This window comes from Terrapene carolina, unplaced genomic scaffold (assembly GCF_002925995.2).
Source record: "Terrapene carolina triunguis isolate 2854851 unplaced genomic scaffold, T_m_triunguis-2.0 Scaffold84, whole genome shotgun sequence".
NCBI lineage: Eukaryota > Metazoa > Chordata > Testudines > Emydidae > Terrapene > Terrapene triunguis.
In genome coordinates, this window is record NW_020664435.1 from 35,302,194 (window position 1) to 35,326,917 (window position 24,724).

At 42.3% G+C, this 24,724-nt stretch overlaps 1 protein-coding gene across 1 annotated transcript in view; it reads right to left on the reverse strand.

Moving 5' to 3' along the window:
- Window positions 1-5,893, reverse strand: part of NMT2 (N-myristoyltransferase 2) — a 57,922-nt gene extending 52,029 nt beyond the window's left edge. The window contains exon 1 of the mRNA XM_026649468.1: window positions 5,782-5,893. Within this exon, the coding sequence (XP_026505253.1) occupies window positions 5,782-5,891 (110 nt within the window). The 5' untranslated portion in view covers window positions 5,892-5,893. The remainder of the gene's footprint in view (window positions 1-5,781) is intronic.
- Window positions 5,894-24,724: the final 18,831 nt, after the last annotated feature.

Consider the following 24,724-nt stretch of genomic DNA (forward strand, 5'->3'; position numbering starts at 1 on the left):
TTTTTTGCCTGGGGCGGCAAAAAAGCCAGAGCCGGCCCTGATTGTCTGTTCCATCCTCTGAGAATCAGGGATATTTACTTTCCCTACATGGCTGTTGAGAAGCTTAATTCATGAAAGTCTGTGCAAAGCTTTCAGATTCTCAGATGGACGAGGCTACAGAAGTGCAGAGTATTATATATTATCCCCAGTGTGGCAATTGCTGTTTTTCCTCTTGTGTTTGAATGGATCTTAACATCCTTCCCAAAGCACATCATTGAGTGTTATTTTAAACTGTATTGCAAAATACCCAGTACCCCTTCAACAAAACCAGCTTTTTCAAACTCCAACATCTCTATTAAAAATTGCCACTATCCATAAATTTAAATTTAAAATGTCTGAACTTCAGAAACAAGCCCGTCTTTCAGATGTTTAAGGTCATTTTGGCTGCCGAGGTCTTTACCTGCACATCTCTTCCAAACTGTGTTTTTTTGGCTCTGCATCAGTCAATAACAGTGTACAAAAGCATTTTTTCAGGGGACCACAAAGATTTTTTTAAATGATTTCTGCGATATCAGACCAAATTCAGATCTGATGTGAATGGGTTTGATTTCATGGAACTCAGGAGTTATAATATTTACACCAGGGCTATATTTGGCTCAGAGTTTCTACATTTTAAAAAAAATCAATATTAAGATTCTGTGAGTTTCCTCTCTAGCATTAGATCATAACTATTTCAAGAGAGAAAATATTTTGAACCAGAAAGCCTTGATAAGGTCCTTTGAAGTTTACTGTTAACACAACAGTAGCTAGGTGAACATTTTTGGGCTAACTTTTGGAAACACTGCTTTCTTCAAGAATTACAGTTTAGTAATAAACCAAAAGTGCCATACATACAGTATAGCTGAATGTTAAACTAATGTGTTTCTTCTGTCCCTTTGCTCTACAAATCTCTTTTTAAGAATGCACTCCAGGACTCAGACTTTGTATGCCAAGCTCTGGACTAAAATAGTTACACATTTCTTTAAAAATATTTTTAAAAAAATTCTTAGACAAAAACATGTTTATAAAGATGCTATTCAACAATGCTATATCTTAGTGCTCTATTACAGTGTTTTTTTAAAAAAAACTCATACAAGCATTTCATATTGATGTTTACAATCTTTCTGAACCTGTCTATTGAAAATTCTCTGTGCTCTTTCTATCACAGAATTCCTATGCAAAGAGCCATTTAGATTAGACTGAAAGACCCTACAGAGAAAGGGAAATGAGGGGGCGGGGTCAAGTAAACTGTATTTAAAAACACTGAGTTAATTTATTTAATCCTATTTTAAACTACATATACTAATGGAGCCGTTTTGGAAACAGTCGTTTCCTATGAAGTGGAACAGAGTGCAGCAGACAGCAAACTAACAAGAACAAATTTCAGAGATGAGGGAGAAAGACGAGATTAGCACGTGAGAATCACAAAACATACATAATCTTGCATCCTGAAAATGGGACCAGATGTGTAGGGCACAGACACTTGCATCCTAGAGAGTTCTGTATTATTTTCTACTGAATACTTACCCTGTCATCTGCTGTCCACAGCACATTAAAAACAACAACACACACACAAAAAAACCCCACCATCACTATGTCACAGCACTATTTATGGTCAACAGTGTATGACCCAATTTTAAATGTCAAGCTACAGTTTGAAGAAGTGATTTAATTTACATAGCATTCACACCAAAAACTGACACATGATACACCCCTCCCTATAAGAAAAGTGAAGCCTGAGACAATAAAATCAAATATTCAGTACCACTAATGCAGACTATTCCAAACTCAGCAAGACACTTGACATGACCATATTTTAAAGCACCAGGTTAGCTTGTAAATACCCTATAGCACATCTGTGCAATAGGAACTAATCTGAAATCTCAAAGCAAATTTTAAAGTAACATCAAAAGCAAAAACATCACAATGGGAGGAGAGGAGGGAATTTGTATGAGGATGTTGCATTTTCCAGTTCTGGAGCAGAATGCTAAAATGCTGTTATGTTTTGCTGTAATCTAGATAATAAGATTCCAGGATTGTCACTCTGAATCCTATAAATTCTGTAGAGAGTCAGTGTGACGCGATGGAAACAGCTACAAGCATGGCCGTTAGCACTTTTTGTTCAGAATAACACCAGGTTCAATCACTGGGATTCATGATATGTTACTATCCAATTTTTAAATTCTCAGCCATTTTGACTTTACAAATTACACCCGTGTGACAATAAGGCATGTATCTATGCCATGCCAGGAATCCTAGACCTTTGTGATATCAGAGGTAACTCAACCAACTATCACTCTTACTCTACAGCTAATTTACATGCAACAATGTCATTGGTTGTATGAGTGACATTGCACAGATGGCCCAACTGCCACAATTCTTCAAAACCACCCACACAACAGCACAACTAGCACACACAATAACCCCAAATGCATGTAGTGCCTCACCTGTCATTCGCCATCCACATAAATCTCCCAGCACAACACAACCACCCACACAACAACCCCGAACTTTGCTCTGAAGCATAGAATGTCTGTTGAATCAGTGAGGCAAAGGAAACAGCTACAAGCATGGTTGACAGCTGTTTAAAGTATCACCAGGTTTAATCATCACTGGAAATCACTGTTTGTTACTCTCCAATTTTTAAGTTCTGAGCCATTTTCAGATTGTTTTATATACATGACTTTACAAATTACATCCATGCAACAGCATGGGTTTTCAGTTACTAGTTTCTGACATGGCTTTTCAATAGAATATCTGTTGGAATTTTGTTTGTTATACTGGAGTGATCTAGCCACTCATTTTGTTAAACTTTATAGTTTCTGAAAGTATCCTATTTTTCATTTACTGCTCACCCATAAAAACTGGCTTCTGTGGAGAACTCATCATATACTTAACAGATTGCAAAAAGAATTGTGTATAGTCCATGGCCATATTACTTCTCATTTAAAGACTGCAGTCACCTTGCTTTGCACGTATTGCTGCAAGTTATGTATCAACATGTAGGGATGTGTGATTGTACCCTTGCTCCTACTTAAACACTGCTTCTTGCGCTCACTATGCCTATGAAGAAGCCTAGTTAAATGGCTTGGAAGGCTGGACTTCTATTATAGGGCAGATACAGATCAATCAAGGAAAAGTAATAAAAACAGAAGAAAAGAAGATAAATTGGACCACAAACAGTTAAGTTACCAAGCATAAATTCTAGACAACCATTAGCAGGCTACTGAACTGGCCTGGAATGTCAGTGTGACCCATTGGTGACAATAATGTACAATCATACTGTATTTTCAGTGGTATTCATTTAACGTATTTAGAAATTATGAAATGCTGGAATTTTCTTTCAAACAAACAAAATTAAAGCTCCAAGTTAGCACAGCACAATTTCTTCCTTTTTTAAATATTCCAAATTTATATTACTATAATTATTTTTGACACAGCTATTTTAGTATGCAAGGCATGAATACGCTGAGGAAGTTGCAGTACAAGAAAAACTGGAGTCGGTCTTTCTAAATCTTAAATTAAAGACTTTTTACATCACACTTAAGGTACAGAGCAGCTTGTTACCAAGCAAGTCCTGGGGACAGTAGACAACAAACAGCATACAAATACTGTACATTCTCAAACATAATCACCTACGGAAATGCTGTCTACCAAATGAATAAGAAATTAATGACTAAGAATATATTTATATAGTTTGTTATAAGCTAACCTATTTCTATTTTAGGTCACCATGGCCATGCCTAGTTGCGACAATATTTTTTTCCCTTTGCTAACATATTTCTAACCCAAAAGATAAGAATGTAAATTTGAATGTAATTAACTCTTAAAACATTGTTTCCCCCAGTGCCTTAATCCAGGAGCGAGATCCACAAGTGCCCCTTTATGTCCACACTGAGACCCACTGAAATCAATGGGACTCTGAGCATGTGTAAAGGAGGTCACACATTTGGATCCCTTTTCAAGATCAGGGCTGTATATAAGTAGACTGACCATCCTGTTTCTCATCCAGAAACTTGAGACAAAGTTTAATCTACAATAAGAGGAGTTTTTAGAAAGTGATTAAGAACAATAAGGAGAAGGGACTACCACTAAAATATACTTGCTGTATTAATGACTTGAGACAAAACTCATGCCCTACTCTAATTACGAGTGGATTTATACACAATGTTTCTTTTTGGACAGTAGGTGGTGTTGATGAGGAAGAATATTTTCATTTAATGAATGACAAGACTGAGGTGGATAATTCAAGAGTCCTGAAAATATCTTCATATTTTCTCCATAGAGTGTATCCTGATCATTGATTGATATAGTTGAAAGCTATAAACAAAGAGACTTGGGGGAAAATAGAGGGACATCTTTTAACTTCACAGAAATACAGTGAATTAGAAGAGCTTTGGAGAGGCCCCAAGTAGAAAAATCATGGTAAATAAAAACACAATAGATGCTATCCCAGGGGTAGGCAACGTATGGCACGAGTGCTGAAGGCGGCACGCAACCTGATTTTCAGTGGCACTCACACTGCCTGGGTCCAGGCCACTGGTCCGGGGGGCTCTGCATTTTAATTTAATTTAATTTAATTTTAAACGAAGCTTCTTAAACATTTTAAAAACCTTATTTACTTTACATACAACAACAGTTTAATTATATATTATAGACTTATAGAAAGAGACCTTCTAAAAACGTTAAAATGTATTACTGGCACGCGAAACTGAAGTAGAGTGAATAAATGAAGACTCAGCACCCCACTTCTGACAGGTTGCCAACCCCTGTGCTATCCCATTCCTTCCTAAACAGGAAGGTAATAAAATGCCACGTTTTACCCCTTCTGTTTCTCTCACAGGGCTATTCTATGTATAGGGAAATGTCTGTGGTATCTCAGATCCTACTATGCGCTGGGGGTTAAGGTTGATTTTTTAATGGGGGATCGCGTGTAAGTATGGATTTGCCAGTATTTGACCTCCTTCCCCCGAGAGTTATCCTAAGGACAATGCATCTTTACAGACATGCTGAGGGCTACACCCTCTACTCAAGGCCTTCTCTTGCTGGAAACAAGGGCATCTCGCCTCGCTGGGTGAGTCGGGGCTTATATACAGGCAAAAATCCGCAGCTCACCTAACTCAGGAGACGCTGCCACCAGCTGCAAACGGTGATCTCCAAGCACAAGCCCTTCGTGCCTCCGCTGAGGGCTGGGACAGGAACAGAGCCAACCTCCCGCCAAGGGGCTCAGCCGGCCGGACGCGATGCCCGCAGAAGACGGCCCCAGAAGAAGCTGGGGGTGGGGGCGCTCCCACAGCCAGGCTCACACCCTGGCTCGGCAGCAAGTATCGCCCAGCAGAGCAGGGCGGAGCGCGGGAGCCCCGCACCGATGCCTGTCACCTCCATGGAGGCCCCGCAGCGCGGAACCTGCCCTCTGACAGCCGCGCCGCCCGCCCCACGCCGCCGCCCCCCGCAGGCAGGCCCCGCTTCAGGCTCCCAGGAAGCGCGGGGCGAACGGCTGCCTCCCGCCTCCCAGCGCCCGGCACAACAGCTACGGCGACCCCGCGCTGCTCCAGCTCAGCCAGCCTCAGGGCCCCGCTCCGCACCTGGGCCGCCGCCCCTGCCGCTCAGCCTGGCCCCGCGCTGCCTTCCCCGCCCCAGCGCCCCGGGCCCCGCTGCAGCAAGGAGCCGGGCCGGAGGGAGCCCAGCGCTTCTCCCCGCGCCCGGGGCAGTGCTGCAGCCGGGGCCGGACGCGCCGGCTCAGCCGCGGGCGCTGTCGCCTACCCCTTGGCGTGCTCGGTCTCCTCCTCATTGTCGCCGTCGATGCCGCAGGTGTCCTGGTCATCCAGCTCCAGGCTCTGCTGGCTGGCCGCAGACTCGCTGTCCTCCGCCATCACGGGGGAAGGAGGGCGGGGAGGAGGGACTGGAAGCCTATGAAAAGAACCGGGGCGCACAGGCAGAGGCGGCCCGGAGGAGCTCCCTCTAGCTGCTGTCCTCCCCCTGCTCGGGGAGCGGCAGCCCCCAGCCCGGCTGCCACCCCCGCTTCCCTGGCCGGCAGGTAACGGCCGTACGAGCCCTGCTGACTCATGGAGCCCACACCGTTGGTGCCACTTCCCAAATAACTGATTCACCCAGTTCAGTCCCACAGCAGCCCTCAGAGAGGGGCCTGAGCTGGACGCAGGCCCCTGCCAGTTGGGGGCGGATGGCAGCCAGACCTCAGGCTAGAGCTGGAATTCAGGCTGACCTGAACTGGCAGCACCAAACACCTCCAAACTGCTGGGAGAGTCGGGAATCAGGATCTGGAGGTTCGCCACTTGGCCTGGCTCTACCTGCCCCCCTTGCACGGAAGGGGCTACATCAGGGCCGGCTCCAGGCACCAGCCCACCAAGCTTGTGCTTGGGGCGGCACCTAGAGGGGGGCGGCGTGGTGCTCTGGCCGCCGGGGAGAGTGGAGCCGTAGCGGGCTCACCGCCCTCCCCCAGCGCTCTGGCCGCTGGGGAGAGCGGGGCCGCGACTGGGCTCGCCGCCCTCCCCGCGGCGCTCCGGCCACCGGGGAGAGGGGAGCCGCGGCGGGCTCGGCACCCTCCCCCTGGCGCTCCGGCCGGTCGGGGAGAGCGGCCCGCGGCCGGGCTCGGCGCCCTCCCCTGCCACAGTGGGGCGGCGGGAGGCTTTTTTGCCTGGGGCGGCAAAAAAGCCAGAGCCGGCCCTGGGCTGCATACTGCACCTGGCTGCTCTGACCGTTTGAAATGTGCCAGCTGGAGGATCAGTTGCAGCTGGGCCTTAGTCCTACAGCAAACTCAGGCAGGGGAGCAGTGTTCTGCCCCTATGGAGCTCATTGCTTGTGTGACATTTGGGGGTTCACCTAGGCCAATAAGGGGTTCGGTAATCATCTTGTGACTTGTGCAGCTTGGGTTCAGTGCTCTGACCCTGCCTGGAGCCCACAGCCTCACCCTGGCTTTGCCCAATCTGGTTACTCCTTGCAGGCTGACCTGAGTATCTTCCCAGACCAGAATTTGCCTCCAAATCGTCCTACTGCAGGGACCGGTCCCTCTCCCTGGACCCTCACAGAGAAAGTGTTAGGTTTGGTGCCTCTACAGAAAGTGTAAAACACTCCAACCTATTAGCTTTCTAGAAACCCACATTCCTTCGTCTAGGACAGAGGTGTTTATCATCATCTTTATCTAGGCTAGGCTGTTTGGTTGTAAATGTGTTTAGAAACATCATATAGTGGGAGTTCATAACTTCACATATAAAGTTAACATGTATTTGGCAATGATATTGATAACCAGCTTTCATATGATACCTTACACAGTGTTGGGTGTAGTGAGTTGGTTGGGTCTGATCAGAGACAGTGTGGCCCTATGCCAGTGGGCATTAAGGACTCTTAGGGTCACAGCAGGATTGGAGTTTTGCTGCCTACAGCCATCCAAGAAGTGCCCCAATGCCTGACTGATATACTGTCTGATATAGCTTAGTGCTATCAAAGTGGCTCATGAATTTTATAGTTCAGTTTTAATATCAACCTTGATACCCCTATACTAATCCCAGAGTCTTTAGTTAGACTTCTCAGTCCTCAGGAGACTAAGGGCATGTCTACACTAGGGGCTATGATACTGTAGCAGCTCCCTACTGTAGATGCTTTCTACATTGACAGAAGCAGTTTTTCCATTGATGTAGGTAATCTACCTCCCCAAGCGACAGCAGCTAAGTCAACGGACAGATTTTTCTGTCAGTGTAGCCGCATTCCACATCGGGGGGGGGGGGGGGGTGTTAGATTGGCTTAATTACAGCACTTGGGTGTGAATTTTTCACATTCCTGAGCAACATAACTAGATTGATTTAAATTTAAATGTAGACCAGGACTAAACTGTTGTGTGCCACTGGAAAAGAACAGGGGAGACCAAGGTGCCCCTAAGAACATAAGAACAGCTATATTGGGTCAGACCAATGGTCCATCTAGCCCAATATCCTGTCTTTGACAATGGCAGTGCCAGATGCTTCAGAGGGAATAAACAGAACAGGGCAATTTTAAGTGTTCACCCCTTCTGGCAGTCCGAGGTTTAGGGACACCTGGAGCATGGGGTTGCATCCCTGACCATCTTGGCTAATAGCCATTGAAGGACCTATCTTCCATGAACTTATCTAATTCTTATTTGAACCTACTTATACTTTTGGCCTTCACAACATTCCCTGGCAACAAATACCACAGATTGACTGTGCATTGTGTGAAGAAGTACTTCCTTTTGTTTGTTTTAAACCTGCTGCCTATTAATTTAGCGGATGTTCCCTAGTTCTTGTGTTTGGTGAAGACATAAATAACAATTTCCTGTTCACTTTCTTCATACCATTCATGATTTTATAGACCTCTATTATATCCTCCCTTAATCTTTTCTTTTATTAGCTGAACAGTGCCAGTCTTTCATTTCTCCTCATATGGAAGTTGTTCCATACCCCTAATCATTTCTGTTGTCCTTTTCTGAACCTTTTCCAATTCTAATATATATTTTTTGAGATGAGGTGACCAGAACTGCATGCGGCATTCAAGGCCCTGCAATGGCAGGGAATTCACTGGGACAGTGGTTTTCAATCTGGGGTCCACAGACTATGTCTAAGGGGTCATAAGAACATAAGAATGGCCCTACTGGGTCAGATCAATGGTTCATCTAGCCCAGTATCCTGTCTTCTGATAGTGGCCAATGCCAGGTGCTTCAGAGGGAATGAACAGAACAGGTAACAAAACGGGGGTCCCCAAAAGATTGTTGTTACCATAGAACTGTGGTTTTCAAGCTGTGATCCAGGGACGCCTGGGGCTCTGTATATTATATCTAAGATTTTCAAAGGGGTTCACACCTCCATTCAAAAATTTTTAAGGGTCCATAAAAGGAAAAAAAGGTTGAAAACCACTGTACTAGGGAAATAGCAGGGAATTGTTATGTCCAGATCATCCTAGAAGGTGAACCATGCCCAATACTACAGAGGAAGGAAACTCCCCCCGCCCCCAACGTCCCTGCCAATCTGACTTGAGGGGAAATTTCTTTATGACCCAAAATCTGATGATCAGTATGATCCTGAATATATGAGCAAGACACACTAGTCAGGCATCTCTACCTCCTCAGAGCACTGGTCCACCCCATCCAGTGTCCCTGTCTTCAGCTACAGCCAACCCCTGAAGCTTAAGAGGAAGATGAAGGGAGGGGGAAAGACTATATCTGGCCAATTCTGCATTAAGGAAAATATTCCTTCCTGACCCTGTAGGTGACCAGAGGAAGCATGAGATTTGATTATAGTTATCATTACCTTAATGCAGAACTACAAGTGTTATGAGCATGTTGAGGGAAATGCAGGAAATCCTCCCTATGACCCATGCAGGAAGGAGAGAACATAAGCAATTTGGGGATATTTATGTAATGTAGCTTTTCAGTAGGAAAAGGAGTTCTCAGCAGAAAAAATAGCATGAAAAAGACTTTAAACACCACTGCCCTACGCTATATGGAATATGTTTGATGCTTATTATATTTTAGGGTCTTTGACCCCTTTAAGACCTTTGTCCCTCCTTTTTTCCCCTCCAAAGCCCAGCTGTGCCTTCACAAGAGCTTTCAGGCCCCTGGCCATGTTCAACTTTCTTCCAATTATTAATTATTATTATTAAAGTAAGTGGGTTTGTTGGTTTTTACATCAGAAAATGGGGGTGTAGGATAGAAAGCACAGGTTAGTCATTAGAACATAGAATGGAGAGTCTGAGACCTAGGTTTTAATCTCAGCTGTCACTGAGTCACTATGTGACCTGAGGCAAGCCACTTAGCATTTCTGCCTTGGTCTCCCCTCTTGCTGACAGATTTACCCTACTTCCAGGGTGTCATGAGGATTAATTAACTCATGTTTGTAAAGCACTAGGAATAGTTAAAGCACTTTATTACAAATGCTAAGGCCCAGATCCTCAAAGCAATTTAGGCAGCTAACTGCCATTGATTTTAAAATTGGCTGCTGTAGAATTGCAAATTAATATTATAATTCTGTTTACTTTATTAGCACAAACTGGAGCGCTCTGAAAAAATCAAGTTCCTGCTGAAAGGAACTTGGCACTTCACCACCTACTGCTCTCCAACTCAGTGTTGCTAACTTTTGCAATAGTTGATGTATTTCAGAAATCCACAGCTCCTGGATTCATGTGATTATATCAGAATCTCTGATTTTTTTTTTTTTAGTAAGTTTCTAGTCCTAGTGGTTGTAGAGAAAAGCTTGAAAATGAGAAGCAAGTGCATTCTAACAGTTCAGAAACCAGAAAGCACATAAAAAACCCTCAACATTTATTAATTTTTTAAAAACCTCTTGATTTTTAATCCACTTCATAACGTTGGGGGGCCTGACTTGTGATTTTTTGAATACTCAGGTTTGGCAGTGTTGCCAATTGCCTTATAGAATCATAGAAATGGAGGACTGGAAGGGACCTCGATAGGTTATCTAGTCCAATCCCCTGCACTGAGGCAGGATTAAGTATTATCTAGACTACCCCTAACAGGTGTGTATCTAACCTGTTCTTAAAAACCTCCAGTGACAAAGATTCTACAACTTCCCTCAGTAATTTGTTCCAGTGCTTAACTAGCCGTATAGTTAGGAAGTTTTCCTAATGTCTAATCTAAATTTCCCTTGTTGCAACATTATTTCTTGTCTTGTCCTCAGTGAATAAGGAGAACAATTTATCACGCTCCTCTTTATAACAGATTGTCATCTGATTGCTCTTCTGTTTCTCCCTGATAGAAAATGAGTGAGAGAGAGAGTGTGCGCGCGCGCAATGGTTCTAATGGGGCTTTGTCTCCAGTCTGTCCCTAAAGGCCTCTAGCAGATCCTCTCTTCCTCCTGCAGAGGGAGCCATTGTCCATGGGTACTCTCGGCATGGAGCTTTTCTCACCCTCCACCACGAGTATCATTCTTGATGTTTGTCACAAGCATAATAGTATTTTGCAATTCTATAGCACCTTGTCTCTCAGGTTCTCAAAACACTTTACAAACACTGCTGAAGTAAGCCTCAAAATACTTAGCTGAGGTAACAATATTATTATGAAGAAGTGGTAAGGATAGAAGCAGCTTTCATTATAAAGCCCTGTTTTAGGACCCCCTTACCCCCAATCTTGTCTTAGAAAATTGGTGTGCTGGAAAATTGCCAAACTTGCTCTAAAACTAAAGGCAAATATTCCAGCAAAGTCTGAAGCAAACTCATTAAACCAAACCAATTTTGAGTTACATGTCCTTAATGAATTACTCTGATTTAAATTTTGGCTTTTGTCTAAGATTTCTGCATCTTTTGACTCCAATTCCCTCTCTTTAATGATGAGAAAACAACCGATCTAAAAAAACTCTGAAGGGAGGAGCTGAGAAAAAGAATCTCGGAGACTTCTTTCACTGTCCTATGAATGTGTGCACCATGTCCTTGCTTTGCTGGTAAATTTTAATTTTACCGTAATGTGTGACTGTAGCGCATTCCAGGTTGCTTGGAGGGCAATTAAAGAGGAAAGGGAGGCAGCAGAGAAGGTGTGGGGGCTTTTTAATTTTTTTTAAAACAATTTTGGCATTGACATTTTCCATTTCCCTTGAGGATAATGAAAAAAATTATGTTCTAACGGCATTTTTTTACTGGAAAAATGAAGTGTGGCTTTAGTACACTTATGATCAAATAGAGTATCAAGCACAGTAAACTCTGGTAATATCACCTACGAGGGACTTCATCCTATGCTTGCAGGAAGCTGCACTTAATAGGCTAGGTCTTCTCCATCTCTTCATCTTGTAACTCCTATGGAACAACTGGAAAAATTCAAGTGTAGTAAATCACCAGGACTGGAAAGTATTCATCCAAGGCTTCTAAACATGAAGTGTGAAATAGCAGAGATATCGACAAGGAATATATCTTTAGAAAAAGCAACTATTCCTGAATATGGGGAAGTTGTTAATGTGGTGCTTATCTTCTAAAAAGGAATTGAGAGAGATCCAGAGAAATATTGACAGAGGGTCTAACACTTCCAGCAAAACTGACGGAGTGTGTAATTAACACTTGGACAAGTATAACCTGATAGGGTCAAACCATCATTGCTGCTGTAAGGGGAAAATATGCCTCACTAACCTGTTAGCATTCTTTGGAAAAGTCAGACTATACAAGGTGATCTTCTTAACATTATTTATTTGTATTTTTAAAAAGATCCTGTATGAGAGAGAAGGGAAAATAAGTACAGAATAAAAGGACAAAACCCTATTGTGAATTAAAAATTAGTTAAACAGGAGGCGGGTTCTAATGAACAGCTTCACCTCAGAGTGGAGAGAAGTTCACCCACTGGTTAGTAATAGACCAGTTTTATTCATTATGTTTACTAATGATGTGTGGGAGGAAGTGAAAAACTGTAAGTGAGTCATTTGGTAAAAAAAACCCTGGTTCTAACCATCTTCTGTTATGTCTCATTTTTCCACATGATTTTCTCCACTTCACATAGAAAGCTGGAGTGCAGGTAAATACTACAGCTATGTAGATCCTTAGCTAGGACACTGTGGATTTTGTTGACAGGAGGCCCAGATTCTGACCCCACATGTTACTCCAGCAGCATACAGGGTCCATAAAGAAGCTGGGATGAATCCTTAACTACTTTCAAAATTTGTTCCAAGACCTTGCATACTAGCAAGGTCAAACTCAATCCTGTAGTTTCCTGGATCACTTTTCTCCCCTTTCTTAAAAATAGGAATCATATTAGCAATTCTCCAGTCATAGGGTTCAATCCCGAGTTTACAGATTCATTAAAAAGCCTTGCTATTGGGCTTGCAATTTCATGTGCCCATTTCTTTAATATTCTTGGATGGAGATTATCCGGGCTCCCCAATTTAGTCCCATTAAGATGTTTGTATTTGACTTCCACCTTGGATGTGGTAATTTCTACCTCCATATCTTCATTGCCATTAGCCATCCTGTGACTACCCCTCAGCTCTTCATTAGTCTCATTAAAAACTGAGGCAAAGTATTTGTTTAGGTGTTGGGCCATACCTAGATAATCTTTAATCTCCACTCCAACCCATCCTCAGTGTTTAGCGGTCCCACATCTTTCCTTTGTTTTCTTCTTGTCGCTATAGGAGGTTTTGGAACCAATAGATAAATTAAACAGTAATAAGTCATCAGGACCAGATGGTATTCACCCAAGAGTTCTGAAGGAACTCAAATATGAAATTGCAGAACTACTAACTATGGTATGTAACCTATCACTTAAATCAGCCTCTATACTATAGGACTAGAGGATAGCTAATGTAATGCCAATTAAAAAAAAAAAAAAAAAAGACTCCCAAGGCAATTCTGGCAATTATAGGTAGTAAGACTAACTTCAGTACTAGGCAAATTGACTGAAACTATAGTAAAGAACAGAATTATCCGACACGTACATGAACTTGATTTGTGGGGGAAGAGTCTTTGGACTTTTTTCAATTTGTCCACATCTTTCCTGAAATGTGGCACTCAGAACTGGACACAATACTCCAGTTGAGGCATAATCAGCACTCCTGCTAATATATCCCAGAATTATGTTTGGTTTTTTTTTTGAAACAGTGTTATCCTGTTGGCTCCTATTTAATTTGTGATCCACTATGACCCCCAGATCCCTTTCTGCAATACTCCTTCCTAGGCAGTCATTATTTTCAGATCATATATGAAAAAGTTGAATAGTATCAGGCCTGGTACTGATACCTCACTAGAAACATCCTCATTTGATGATGATTCCCCATTGAGAGCAACTTTTTGAGAACTGTCAGCTAGTTTTTAACTTAATATATGCTTCGATATTTTATAGTGCTAACTTTTTAATCAAAGTGTCTTGTAGTTTTAAGTCAAATACCTTACAAAAGTCTAAACATATTACATCTCCGCAGTCATCTTTGCTAATCAAACTTGTAATCTCATAACAAAAATTAGGTTTGTCTGACAAAACCCATTTTCCATAAAACCATATTGAATGGTATTATTATTTTCCTATCCTTTAATTTTTTATCAATTGAATTCCATATCAGCTTTTCCATTATTTTGTCCAGGATTGACAACAGCCTATAGTTACCTCGGTCATCCCGCTTGCCCATATTTAATATTGTCACAACATTGGCACATATCTAGTCTTCTGGAATTTCTCTGGTATTCCAAGATTTAATAAAAATGAACATCAGCAGGCCACAGGTCTCTTCAGCCAACTCTTAGCATTCTTATCCAGATCTGCTGATTTCTTTCCTCAGATGTCTTTACTTCAGTACAAATCAATTATTTTAAACTTGTTTCCTTTCTTATTTTTATCTTCTCTCTTCAAGGTAAATTGCAAAGCATTTATAGATAATTTTTTGTAGCCTTCCTTTCTTCTAGTTGCCTCTCTGCCTTTATGATTGCCTCATATATATTTAGGAAGGACACTTTCTTTTTTTTGTAATTCTGCTTGGTTTTGCATGCTTGTTTAAATACTAGGACTATCAGGTGTTGATGTCCCCATTTACTGAAGGATCTTTTGAAGAACTAGTGCGATAGAAAATATAATAGATTAAAACTGGAGCTGCAGCTTTCCCATTCCTAAAATTATAGCATTGATCCTGCTGGATTCTGAAGTTTTGTGACCCATAGGACTACATAGAGCCCTCAGTGGCCTGAGGCCATAATCTGGGAACCAGGACCTTCTACCCTATACTTTGCATTAGCTCAAACTAAAGAGAAGAAGGCTTCTTTCAACCAAACAGGGAGGAGGTTTATTGCTCTCCATTTCTGTTTTTAAATACATAGCATCTCACAGATCAGAGGGGTAGCCGTGTTAGTCCAAATCTGTAAAAAGCAACAGAGGGTCCTGTGGCACCTTTAAGACTAACAGAAGTATTGGAGCATAAGCTTTCGTGGGTGAATGCCCACTTCATCAGACGCAAGTAATGGAAATTTCCAGAGGCAGGTATAAATCAGTATGGAGATAACGAGGTTAGTTCAGTCAGGGAGGGTGAGGTGCTCTGCTAGCAGTTGAGGTGTGAACACCAAGGGAGGAGAAACTGCTTCTGTAGTTGGATAGCCATTGACAGTCTTTGTTTAATCCTGATCCGATGGTGTCAAATTTGCAAATGAACGGAGCTCAGCAGTTTCTCTTTGGAGTCTAGTCCTGAAGTTTTTTTGCTGTAAGATGGCTACCTTTACATCTGCTATAGTGTGGCCAGGGAGGTTGAAGTGTTCTCCTACAGGTTTTTGTATATTGCCATTCCTGATATCTGACTTGTGTCCATTTATCCTCTTGCGTAGCATCTCACAGGTGCTCAAATCCAACCTACCAACCCCCAATTCTGTCTAATTGGTCACAATAATCTAAGCCCTTTAGGAATTGTTAGAGTTTAAAAAAAATAGTGGTAGGTGATATTTAGTTTCTGATGCTGTGGTGGCTATGGCCCCAAACCAGCAAAGTACTTTAACACATGTGTAACTTTAAGCATGTGAGTAATCCCACCAAGATCAATAGGACTACTCATGTACTCAAGTACCTTGCTAAATCAAGGCCCATATGCATAGATAGCCTTTAACAGTTAAAATGGATTCTGCTGTATTCAAAAACAGACTTGCTTAAAGAGACTCATATATTGGGAAAACAAAAATTATCTGCTCTGAATATGTTTTGTAATCCAAGAGACATGCTTTTGTCAGTGCCAGGATTCAGTAATAACTCCTCTCTCATTATGTTTAATTCTTCAGCTTGCAATGAGTTTTTAAAGAATGCTATTGTGGCAAACCAGTATATTTCTGATTTGCTTCACAGTGGTGTCTATTAGAACTGCGCTCTGACTCAATTTCTTTAATCGCTATCTCTGCTGAAACCTTAAACTGCATTCTTCAAACCAAAAACACTGATGAAAAGAGGACAGATTCAAATCACATGAAACATTTTAGCAAAAACATTGAAAAGAGCCAATGTACTTGTGAAAACTAGTATTAGAATATGTATGGACAGTTCCTAAATGAAAGGAGCTCATGACCTGTATCTGATGTACCATATTAAATGTGACGTAGCTTCACTGCTCTTTGTGAGTAGGCTCTCCCCAGGCCACATCTCTAAATCTACCTCTGAACGCTTTGGCACCATGAATTGTAACTTCCTCAGTCTCCCATGCTCTTCTGTCCTGTGTTGGTGGTAGATTTTAGCTGGTAGCAGCAATCTGAAACACTCCCACTGACCCTCAATCGTGTATTAAAACGCAGCTCACAACCCATCTCTTCTATGCTACCTTCAGCCATGAAGCTGTTATCTACTTCCCCATACCAGTGCCTGCATTCACTAATGACAAGAGCTTCGGAGGGCTTGGAAAGGGGTTATACACTTAATGCACAGTGAGAACATTCACAGTTACATGAGATAGGATTAAGAAATGTATTAAAAATATAAACCCTTATCCTTCAGGATATAAGACAACCACTGAGTGTTACAGGGCTAGGGAAGGCTTTTCCCCTGTGGGCAGATGATCGCATTCAGGAATTTCTTGACCCTTTTTCTGAAGCATCTAGTAGTGGTTACAGTTGGAGACAGGATACCAAACTAGATTAAATATAGACCTAGTCTAGATCCAGTATGCAACTCTCATGGATGATAGCTGAGACTGTATGACTGCATCATCACTAATCATCATCATAATTATCACCACTGCAACCACAGCCACTAGCGCACTGTTCCTATCTGGTCTAATTTTTTATAACATTTCATAGCCGTATCCATTGGAATTGCTATGCATTGAGAGAGATTTGTATAAAAGATGCCTAAAACCATTGCATTATCATGCAAAATAATGCACAAAGTTTAGTTCTGAAGGGTCTCCCGTTATTACATCATGCAGATTAGATAGGATTTCATATGCTCTCCACCAGCGTTGTTTCTACCATTTTAAATTGGATATATTGCAATGCTAAAACAGCAGACATTTGTTGAATTATCACAGCAAGACTGCTTTATTCTGATAAACAGTAGCAGCAACTAATTTTCAAACATCCCCTTTTGGTTTTTGCTAACTGGAACCTCTTTGATACCCATCACAGAGTTAGGCAAAATTCATAATTTGTTTCATGACATGATCATTTGTGCAGTTTTTGCAACCCACCCTTAAATTAAGGTTGGAGATTAAAATCATAATTGACGGTAAAAATGCCCATAGTGTGCACAGCCCTATACAACCGAAGAAGATATGGCCCTTCCTCCAAAGAACTTACAGTTCAATGTGAAGTAGTGTAAATCGGGAGCTACTAAACATTTTCAGAGCATAGACCATATGTTAGTAAAAGGATTCTATCTCCCCTCCTATTCATATTTCTATAACATCCACATGGCAACTAGAGCAGCTGCTTTAATGGGAAAGTAATAAAAGGGAAGTATTTGTTTAATGTCTAGCTGTCTTTTAATGCAACAACACATGACCTGCCAGCTCTCACTGGACCGCCATAGTTCATGAATATCTGATATAGACATCTTTGGAAGGATCGATGTTGAGAGGTTCTGAGGAAGAATGTGTTTTCAAGAGGGTTTGGAAGGATGAGAGGGTGGTCATTTAAAGCATAAAAGGGGAGGAGTTTAATGAGAGGTGGTTAGTTTGGGGAGGAGAGAGAAATTATGCTCCATAACATTAATTCTTACTTTTATACAGACATTGTTTTATACAGACAAAAAATTCTATTTTGGGGGGTAAAGGTGAAGGAAAGGTGTACATACACCTGGGGATGGCATACCTATCAAGTGTACCTCATCTTGAGGAATGTTTCTCATTTTAGTCCCATTGTTACCTTCATTCCATACAAATCTGATGTCTCCACACTTCTATTGTTGAAATAATGAACCAAGAAACTAAGGTTACAGAAAGCGTTATTTACAGTAAAGGAACAACTCCCACCACATTTTATGTTTCCTTCATGGATAAATTGGTGTCCCTTATTTCGGGTCTGTCACGCACTACATTGCAACATTTGGGCTTTTGCAGTTTGAGAGGGATGGTTAAATAACACTGGTCTACAATTTTTGAGAAATTGTCTGCTTCAGAGATAAAATGTGCTATTTATTATGTATTTTGATGTGCTGAATTCAAATATGACAATTAAAACAACTGATTGGCTACTGTTTCTAAGATATTTAAGTTTTTACATTTTATGTCTATGTATATTGTGTAGATAGTAGAGTTTTAATCATAAATTGTAAACCTAGGTCTTTTCATGTGTTTATGGTTGCTTTACATGATAATATTTCACCTGTCCTGTTTATGTAACACTTTAAAAATCAGCAAAAGGGTTATATCAATAAAATTTATTATGAAACAAAAGGCAAAAAATTATTATGTACATAGTTTAGTCCTATTCAGTGTCTACTCGGCGCTTCTTGGCTTGTCTCTTGTATTCATTAAATGGAGCATCTCTTGTCACTGTCCAGCAATAGTCTGCAAGCATTGATGGGCTCCATTTGCCCTGATAGCGTTTCTCCATTGTTGCAATGTCCTGGTGAAATCGCTCGCCGTGCTAGTCGCTCACTGCTCCGCAGTTCGGTGGAAAAAAATCTAGATGAGAGTGCAAAAAATGTATCTTTAGTGACATGTTGCAACCAAGGCTTTTATATGCCTTGAGGAGGTTTTCCACCAACAACCTGTAGTTGTCTGCCTTGTTGTTTCCGAGAAAATTTAATGCCACTAACTGGAAGGCTTTCCATGCCGTCTTTTCCTTGCCACACAGTGCATGGTCAAATGCATCATCTCGAAGAAGTTCACGAATCTGAGGACCAACAAAGACACCTTCCTTTATCTTAGCTTCATTTAACCTTGGAAATTTTCCACGGAGGTACTTGAAAGCTGCTTGTGTTTTGTCAATGGCCTTGACAAAGGTCTTCATCAGACCCAGCTTGATGTGTAAGGGTGGTAACAAAATCTTCCTTGATTCAACAAGTGGTGGATGCTGAACACTTTTCCTCCCAGGCGCCAATGACTGTCGGAGTGGCCAATCTTTCTTGATGTAGTGGGAATCTCTTGCACGACTATCCCATTCGCAGAGAAAACAGCAGTACTTTGTGTATCAGGTCTGCAGACCAAGCAAAAGAGCAACAACCTTCAAATCGCCACAAAGCTGCCACTGATGTTGGTCATAGTTTATGCATCTCAAAAGTTGTTTCATGTTGTCATAGGTTTCCTTCATATGGACTGCATGACCAAATGGAATTGATGGCAAAACATTGCCATTATGCAGTAAAAGAGCTTTAAGACTCGTCTTCGATGAATCAATGAACAGTCTCCACTCATCTGGATCGTGAACGATGTTGAGGGCTGCCATCACACCATCGATGTTGTTGCAGGCTACAAGATCACCTTCCACGAAGAAGAATGGGACAAGATCCTTTTGACGGTCACGGAACATAGAAACCCTAACATCACCTGCCAGGAGATTCCACTGCTGTAGTCTGGAGCCCAACAGCTCTGCCTTACTCTTGGATAGTTCCAAATCCCTGACAAGGTCATTCAGTTCACCTTGTGTTATGAGGTGTGGTTCAGAGGAGGAGGATGGGAGAAAATGTGGGTCCTGTGACATTGATGGTTCAGGACCGGAAGTTTCATCCTCTTCCTCTTCCTCGTCTGACTCAAGTGAGAATGATTCTGGTACATCAGGAACCGGCAGTCCTTCTCCATGGGGTACTGGGCGTATAGCTGATGGAATGTTTGGATAATGCACAGTCCACTTTTTCTTCTTTGACACACCTTTCCCAACTGGAGGCACCATGCAGAAGTAACAATTGCTGGTATGATCTGTTGGCTCTCTCCAAATCATTGGCACTGCAAAAGGCATAGATTTCCTTTTCCTGTTCAACCACTGGCGAAGATTTGTTGCACAAGTGTTGCAGCATATGTGTGGGGCCCACCTCTTGTCCTGATCTCCAGTTTTGCAGCCAAAATAAAGGTGATAGGCTTTCTTAACCATAGTGGTTATACTGCGCTTTTGTGATGCAAAAGTCACTTCACCACAAACATAGCAGAAGTTATCTGCACTCTTTACACAAGTACGAGGCATCTCTGCTCACTTTGGCTAAACAGAAATGTGTCCCTTTGCAAAATCAAACACTGACAAATAAGAGAGCACGACACTGTATGATTTCTAGAGCTGATATAGGGCAATTTGTTCAGCAGAGTGATGTAAGCTTCGTTATGATTGCATCATCCATGACTTCTAGGAATAACATGATGCAATTCATATCATGTATGACGCAATAGCAGCTTCAGATTGCATCATTCATTGTTTTGCCTAAAAAGCAAGTACTGCCCAAACCCAGTCATAGATTTATTCATAGATCCAGTCAAAGATGTATTTTAGTCATTTCTGGTTTAAATTGAGATCCCTTCCCTTTATAACTCACTTATCCTCCGCCATTCCCAAGTCAAGGGTCGTATATACTGACCCAATAGCATATCTTGAAAACTAGAGCCAATCAACAATTTTAAGCATCATTTTCGTTCTCAGTGACCCAGAATTAGTAAAGTTTGACTACATTTATTTCAGAAGCATTTTGGCTGTAGAGCAGTGTAATGGTACTGTATATTTCTCTGATGGACCCGATAATGCCAGTGGCAGAAAGGGGAATGACACTAAAGGAAGAATTTTGTTTCCATCCTCCTTTATCACTTATTCCCATGAAAGCTCAAGTTTGGGCTGTCTCCTCCAACCCAATCCTTAACCCAGGGACACTTGTTTCTCTTTTAAGTGATGTTACAGTACTATGAGATCCTGAAATGAAACGCACTTTATACAAATACAAAGTACTTTTTAAAAATAGCACCAGCTATTACAAATTGCTTATGCCACTCCAATGTACAAACATTTGTTTGACATAGTGAGGAAAATAGCTTTTCTAGTTTTATATACACACTCTTACAGTACTACTTGCATAGAAGAACTTTGTTTTGCGAGGATCTTCTGGGAGAGTGTGCTATAGGGAATTCTTGTAAAATGGTTAGCACAATTATGGCAACAATTTTCTCCTGCACTTTTGCTGAAAGACTTTATTCTTCTCGTGGGGTCTGGTAAAGGAGAATTTCCAAAAAGATATAAAGGTATTTCTAATTGGACTACAATGTGGAGAAGGTGACATGTCCCTAAATCTTAATTTTTTTAAAAATGGTACCTGCTAAAAATCTCATCCTGTCATGACCCATGGGATTCAAACCTGGGTCCAGAACTCCACTTGGCAGGCTGCTGAGAACTGTTTACCCAGAACTCATAAAGCTCAGCCCCAGTTTGAGGCTCTGTCCCTGAAGTCCTATTGGTGGAGTCCCAGAGCAGCCAATTGGCCTGCTGGCCCTGCTTAAGCCAGTGGCAGGAACAGGAAGCTGTCCAGACAACTGTGCTCTGGACTGCATGACTTGTGCTTCCTGCTTCTGCTCCCCCAGCTTGACTTCCTGGCATCCCAACTTGGCTTGACTGCTGGCATCTGACTTGTGGTTCTGACCTCCAGTTTGTTTCCTGCCTCTGACTCCCTGTTACCCTGACGTGGCCTGCCTGTAGTTACAGACTGTGGTTTTGATCTCAAGTTTGTCTCCTGTTTCTGATCTCCCAGTATCCTGACCCAGCTGACTCTCAACTTCTGTCTCATGACTGTGAACTCTGGCTCTGACCACTAGGTCTGGCTGCTCATGACCTGGCTATGACACATCCTCTGTTTCAACCAGACTGCACCAGTCCCAAGCAAACATGGATGTCTGTTCCAGTCTCATCTGGAAAGTTTCCTATTCTCTCTGTTATCCTGTGTGGTGAAAACTGCCCATTGGGTCAGTGTCCAAGATATTAAGAGTTCCTCAGGGTCCAACACCTACTCCCTTTGGTGTTTAAGGAGTTGAGATACAAGCTAAGACAAGGAAGATGTTTTTAGAAGCAAGAAAAATTCAGGATGAGTTGGGTGTGACAAGAATGCACCTCATCACCTGCCCAATATGGACTAGAATGCCATCAATTTCATTTTGACTATTTTCTGAAGAGTGCCAGAAATGTGACTAGTGACAGGAGAAGAAATTAAACCCAAGTATTCAGATGATCTCCTCTTGACTAGGAAATTCTGTCCCTTCGTGGCAGACAAAGACCTAACCTCAGCTATTCATGCCTTTGTCATCTCTTGGCTGGATTACAGAAAAGTGATATACCTGGGCATGAAACCTTCAGCACTTAAACTCCCAACTAGTTCAGAACATTGCACTGTCTGTCCTCAGCAAGACAGGCTACTGCAAACATCTCAACCCTGTCCTCTGCTCTCTACATCGGCTTCCCATGCAATTTCAAATCAAATTCAAGATCTGAGTTCTTGTCTTCAAAATGCTCCGCAACCTGCACCCAGGGTATCTAAAAGATTGTCCAAAACTCCAGGACAAAAAACGTGGTCAACAACCGTGCTCCTCTAGAAAGTGGAAGTTTCAACAATAAGAGTAAAGCTCATCTGTGTGGGAGACAGAACTTTCTCCAGCAGTGGTCTGATACTGTGGAATGAACTCCCTCAGGAACTTAGGACCACCACAAACATGACCACTTTCTGCTACAAATGCAAGGTGCATTTTTTGACCTTGCTTTCTCTTACATAAACACAAAGCCACAGATATATTTATATTAAATCAAAAACCATCCCCTACAAAACCAAGACACTCCACTGCCCTCCACTTCCCTCTAGGGAGAGGATGAGAGAACAAACAACATGTGACAGAAGTGTAGTCCTCTTGATTAACAGACTACTGAAAGGCACTCAGATACTATGGTGATGACTGCAGTATAAATACCTATAGAATAGAAATGAAAAGCCCAGTGAATTGATGTTCAGAGGGAGATGCTCACCAGCTATCTGGTAGCAGGTGGAAATATGTTGCATGATCCACTTACAAAACTCTCTATGATGAGATGGCCTGGCCTTTTGATGGGCCAGATATAGAATCATAGAACTGGACGGGACCTTGAGAAGTCATTTAGTCCAGTCCCCTGCACTCAAGGCAGGACTAAGTATTATCTAGACCATCCCTGACAGGTGTTTGTCCAACCTGCTCTTAAAAATCCCCAATGATGGAGATTCCACAACCTCCCTAGGCAATTTATTTCAGTGCCTAACCATTCTGACAGTCATGAAGCTTTTCCTAATGTCCAACCTAAACCGCCCTTGCTGCAATTTAAGCCCATTGCTTCTTGTCCTATCCTCAGAGGTTAAGAACAACAATTTTTCTCCCTCCTCCTTGTAACAACCTTTTATGTACTTGAAAACGCTTATGTCCCCTCTCAGTCTTCTCTTCACCAGACTAAACAAACTCAATTTTTTCAATCTTCCTTCATAGGTCATGTTTTCTAGACCTTTAATTATTTTTGTTGCTCTTCTCTGGACTTTCTCCAATTTGTCCACATCTTTCCTGAAATGTGGCGCCCAGAACTGGACACAATTCTCCAGCTGAGGCCTAATCAGTGCAGAGTACAGCGGAAGAATTACTTCTCGGGTCTTGCTTACAATACTTCTGCTAATACATCCCAGAATTATGTTTGCTTTTTTTGCAACAGTGTTACACTGTTGACTCATATTTAGCTTGTGATCCACTATGACCCACAGATCCCTTTCCGCAGTACTCCTTCCTAGGCAGTCATTTCCCATTTTCTATGTGTGCACAAAGAGGTGGGAAGACAACCTAAAAAAAGGACAACCTAAAAAGCTTGGTCCTGCCAAGTAATAGAGCAAGCTCTTGAAACTAGATCTAAAGTATGTAGCTTCTTTTCTCCCAGCATCAAATGTGGTTTCACGAAGAAGACTGGCAGGTTAATTGATTCAGGTGAAATTCTGAGATCACCTTAACAATGAACTTAGGGTGCAAGTCTCAACACCATAGGCGTCGACTCCATGGGTGGCTCCAGGGTTGGAGCATCCATGGGAAAAAAATTAGCAGGTGCTTAGCACCCACTGGCAGTCAGCTCCTACTTCCCCCAGTGCCTCCTGCCTGCTGGCAGCCCTGCCGATCAACTCCTCTCCCTCCCTCCCAGCTCCTTCAGCCCGCCACGGATCAGCTGTTCCACGGCATTCAGGATGTGCTAGGAGGGCGGGAGAGGAGCAGAGAGGGGGTGCGCTCAGGGGGAGGGGATGGAAAGAGGCAGGGAAGAGGTGGGCTGGGGGCTGAGCAGGGGTTGAGCACTCTGGGGGAAAATTGAAAGCTGGCGCCTGTGCTCAGCACCATCTTGTTCCTATAAAAAGGGGTAAAAGGAGATACCATGAGAGCTTGTAGCTAGTTGATTCGCAATGCCAAAATGATAGTGACAAGAAAAAATGTCTTGAGCAATCAGACAGTGGCTCAAAAGGAGGCTCCATGAGTTTCAAGAGGACAATGCCTAGACGCCATGTAGGAGTCTGGTCTCTAGCAGGTGGGTAAGTATGGAAGAGGCCCTTGGGGAACTTTGATACCGTTGGACGTACGAAGATTGAGTGTGACTGTATCAGTGCATGGATGGGAGGCTGATTGGATATTTGCAATAGGTCCAACAGCCAAAATTGCCCTGACCAGTAAGGAGCTATCAGGATCAGTGTGGCCCCATCCCATCTGATTTTGGATATTACCTTAGGGATCAAGAGAATCGGTGGGAAGGCATATAAGCGGCATTATGTCCATTGTAGCAGGAATGTGTCTGACAAGGAGCCTGGGCTCATGCCCCCTTTGCAGCAGAAGTTTGATCATTTAGTGTTTTCCTCTGT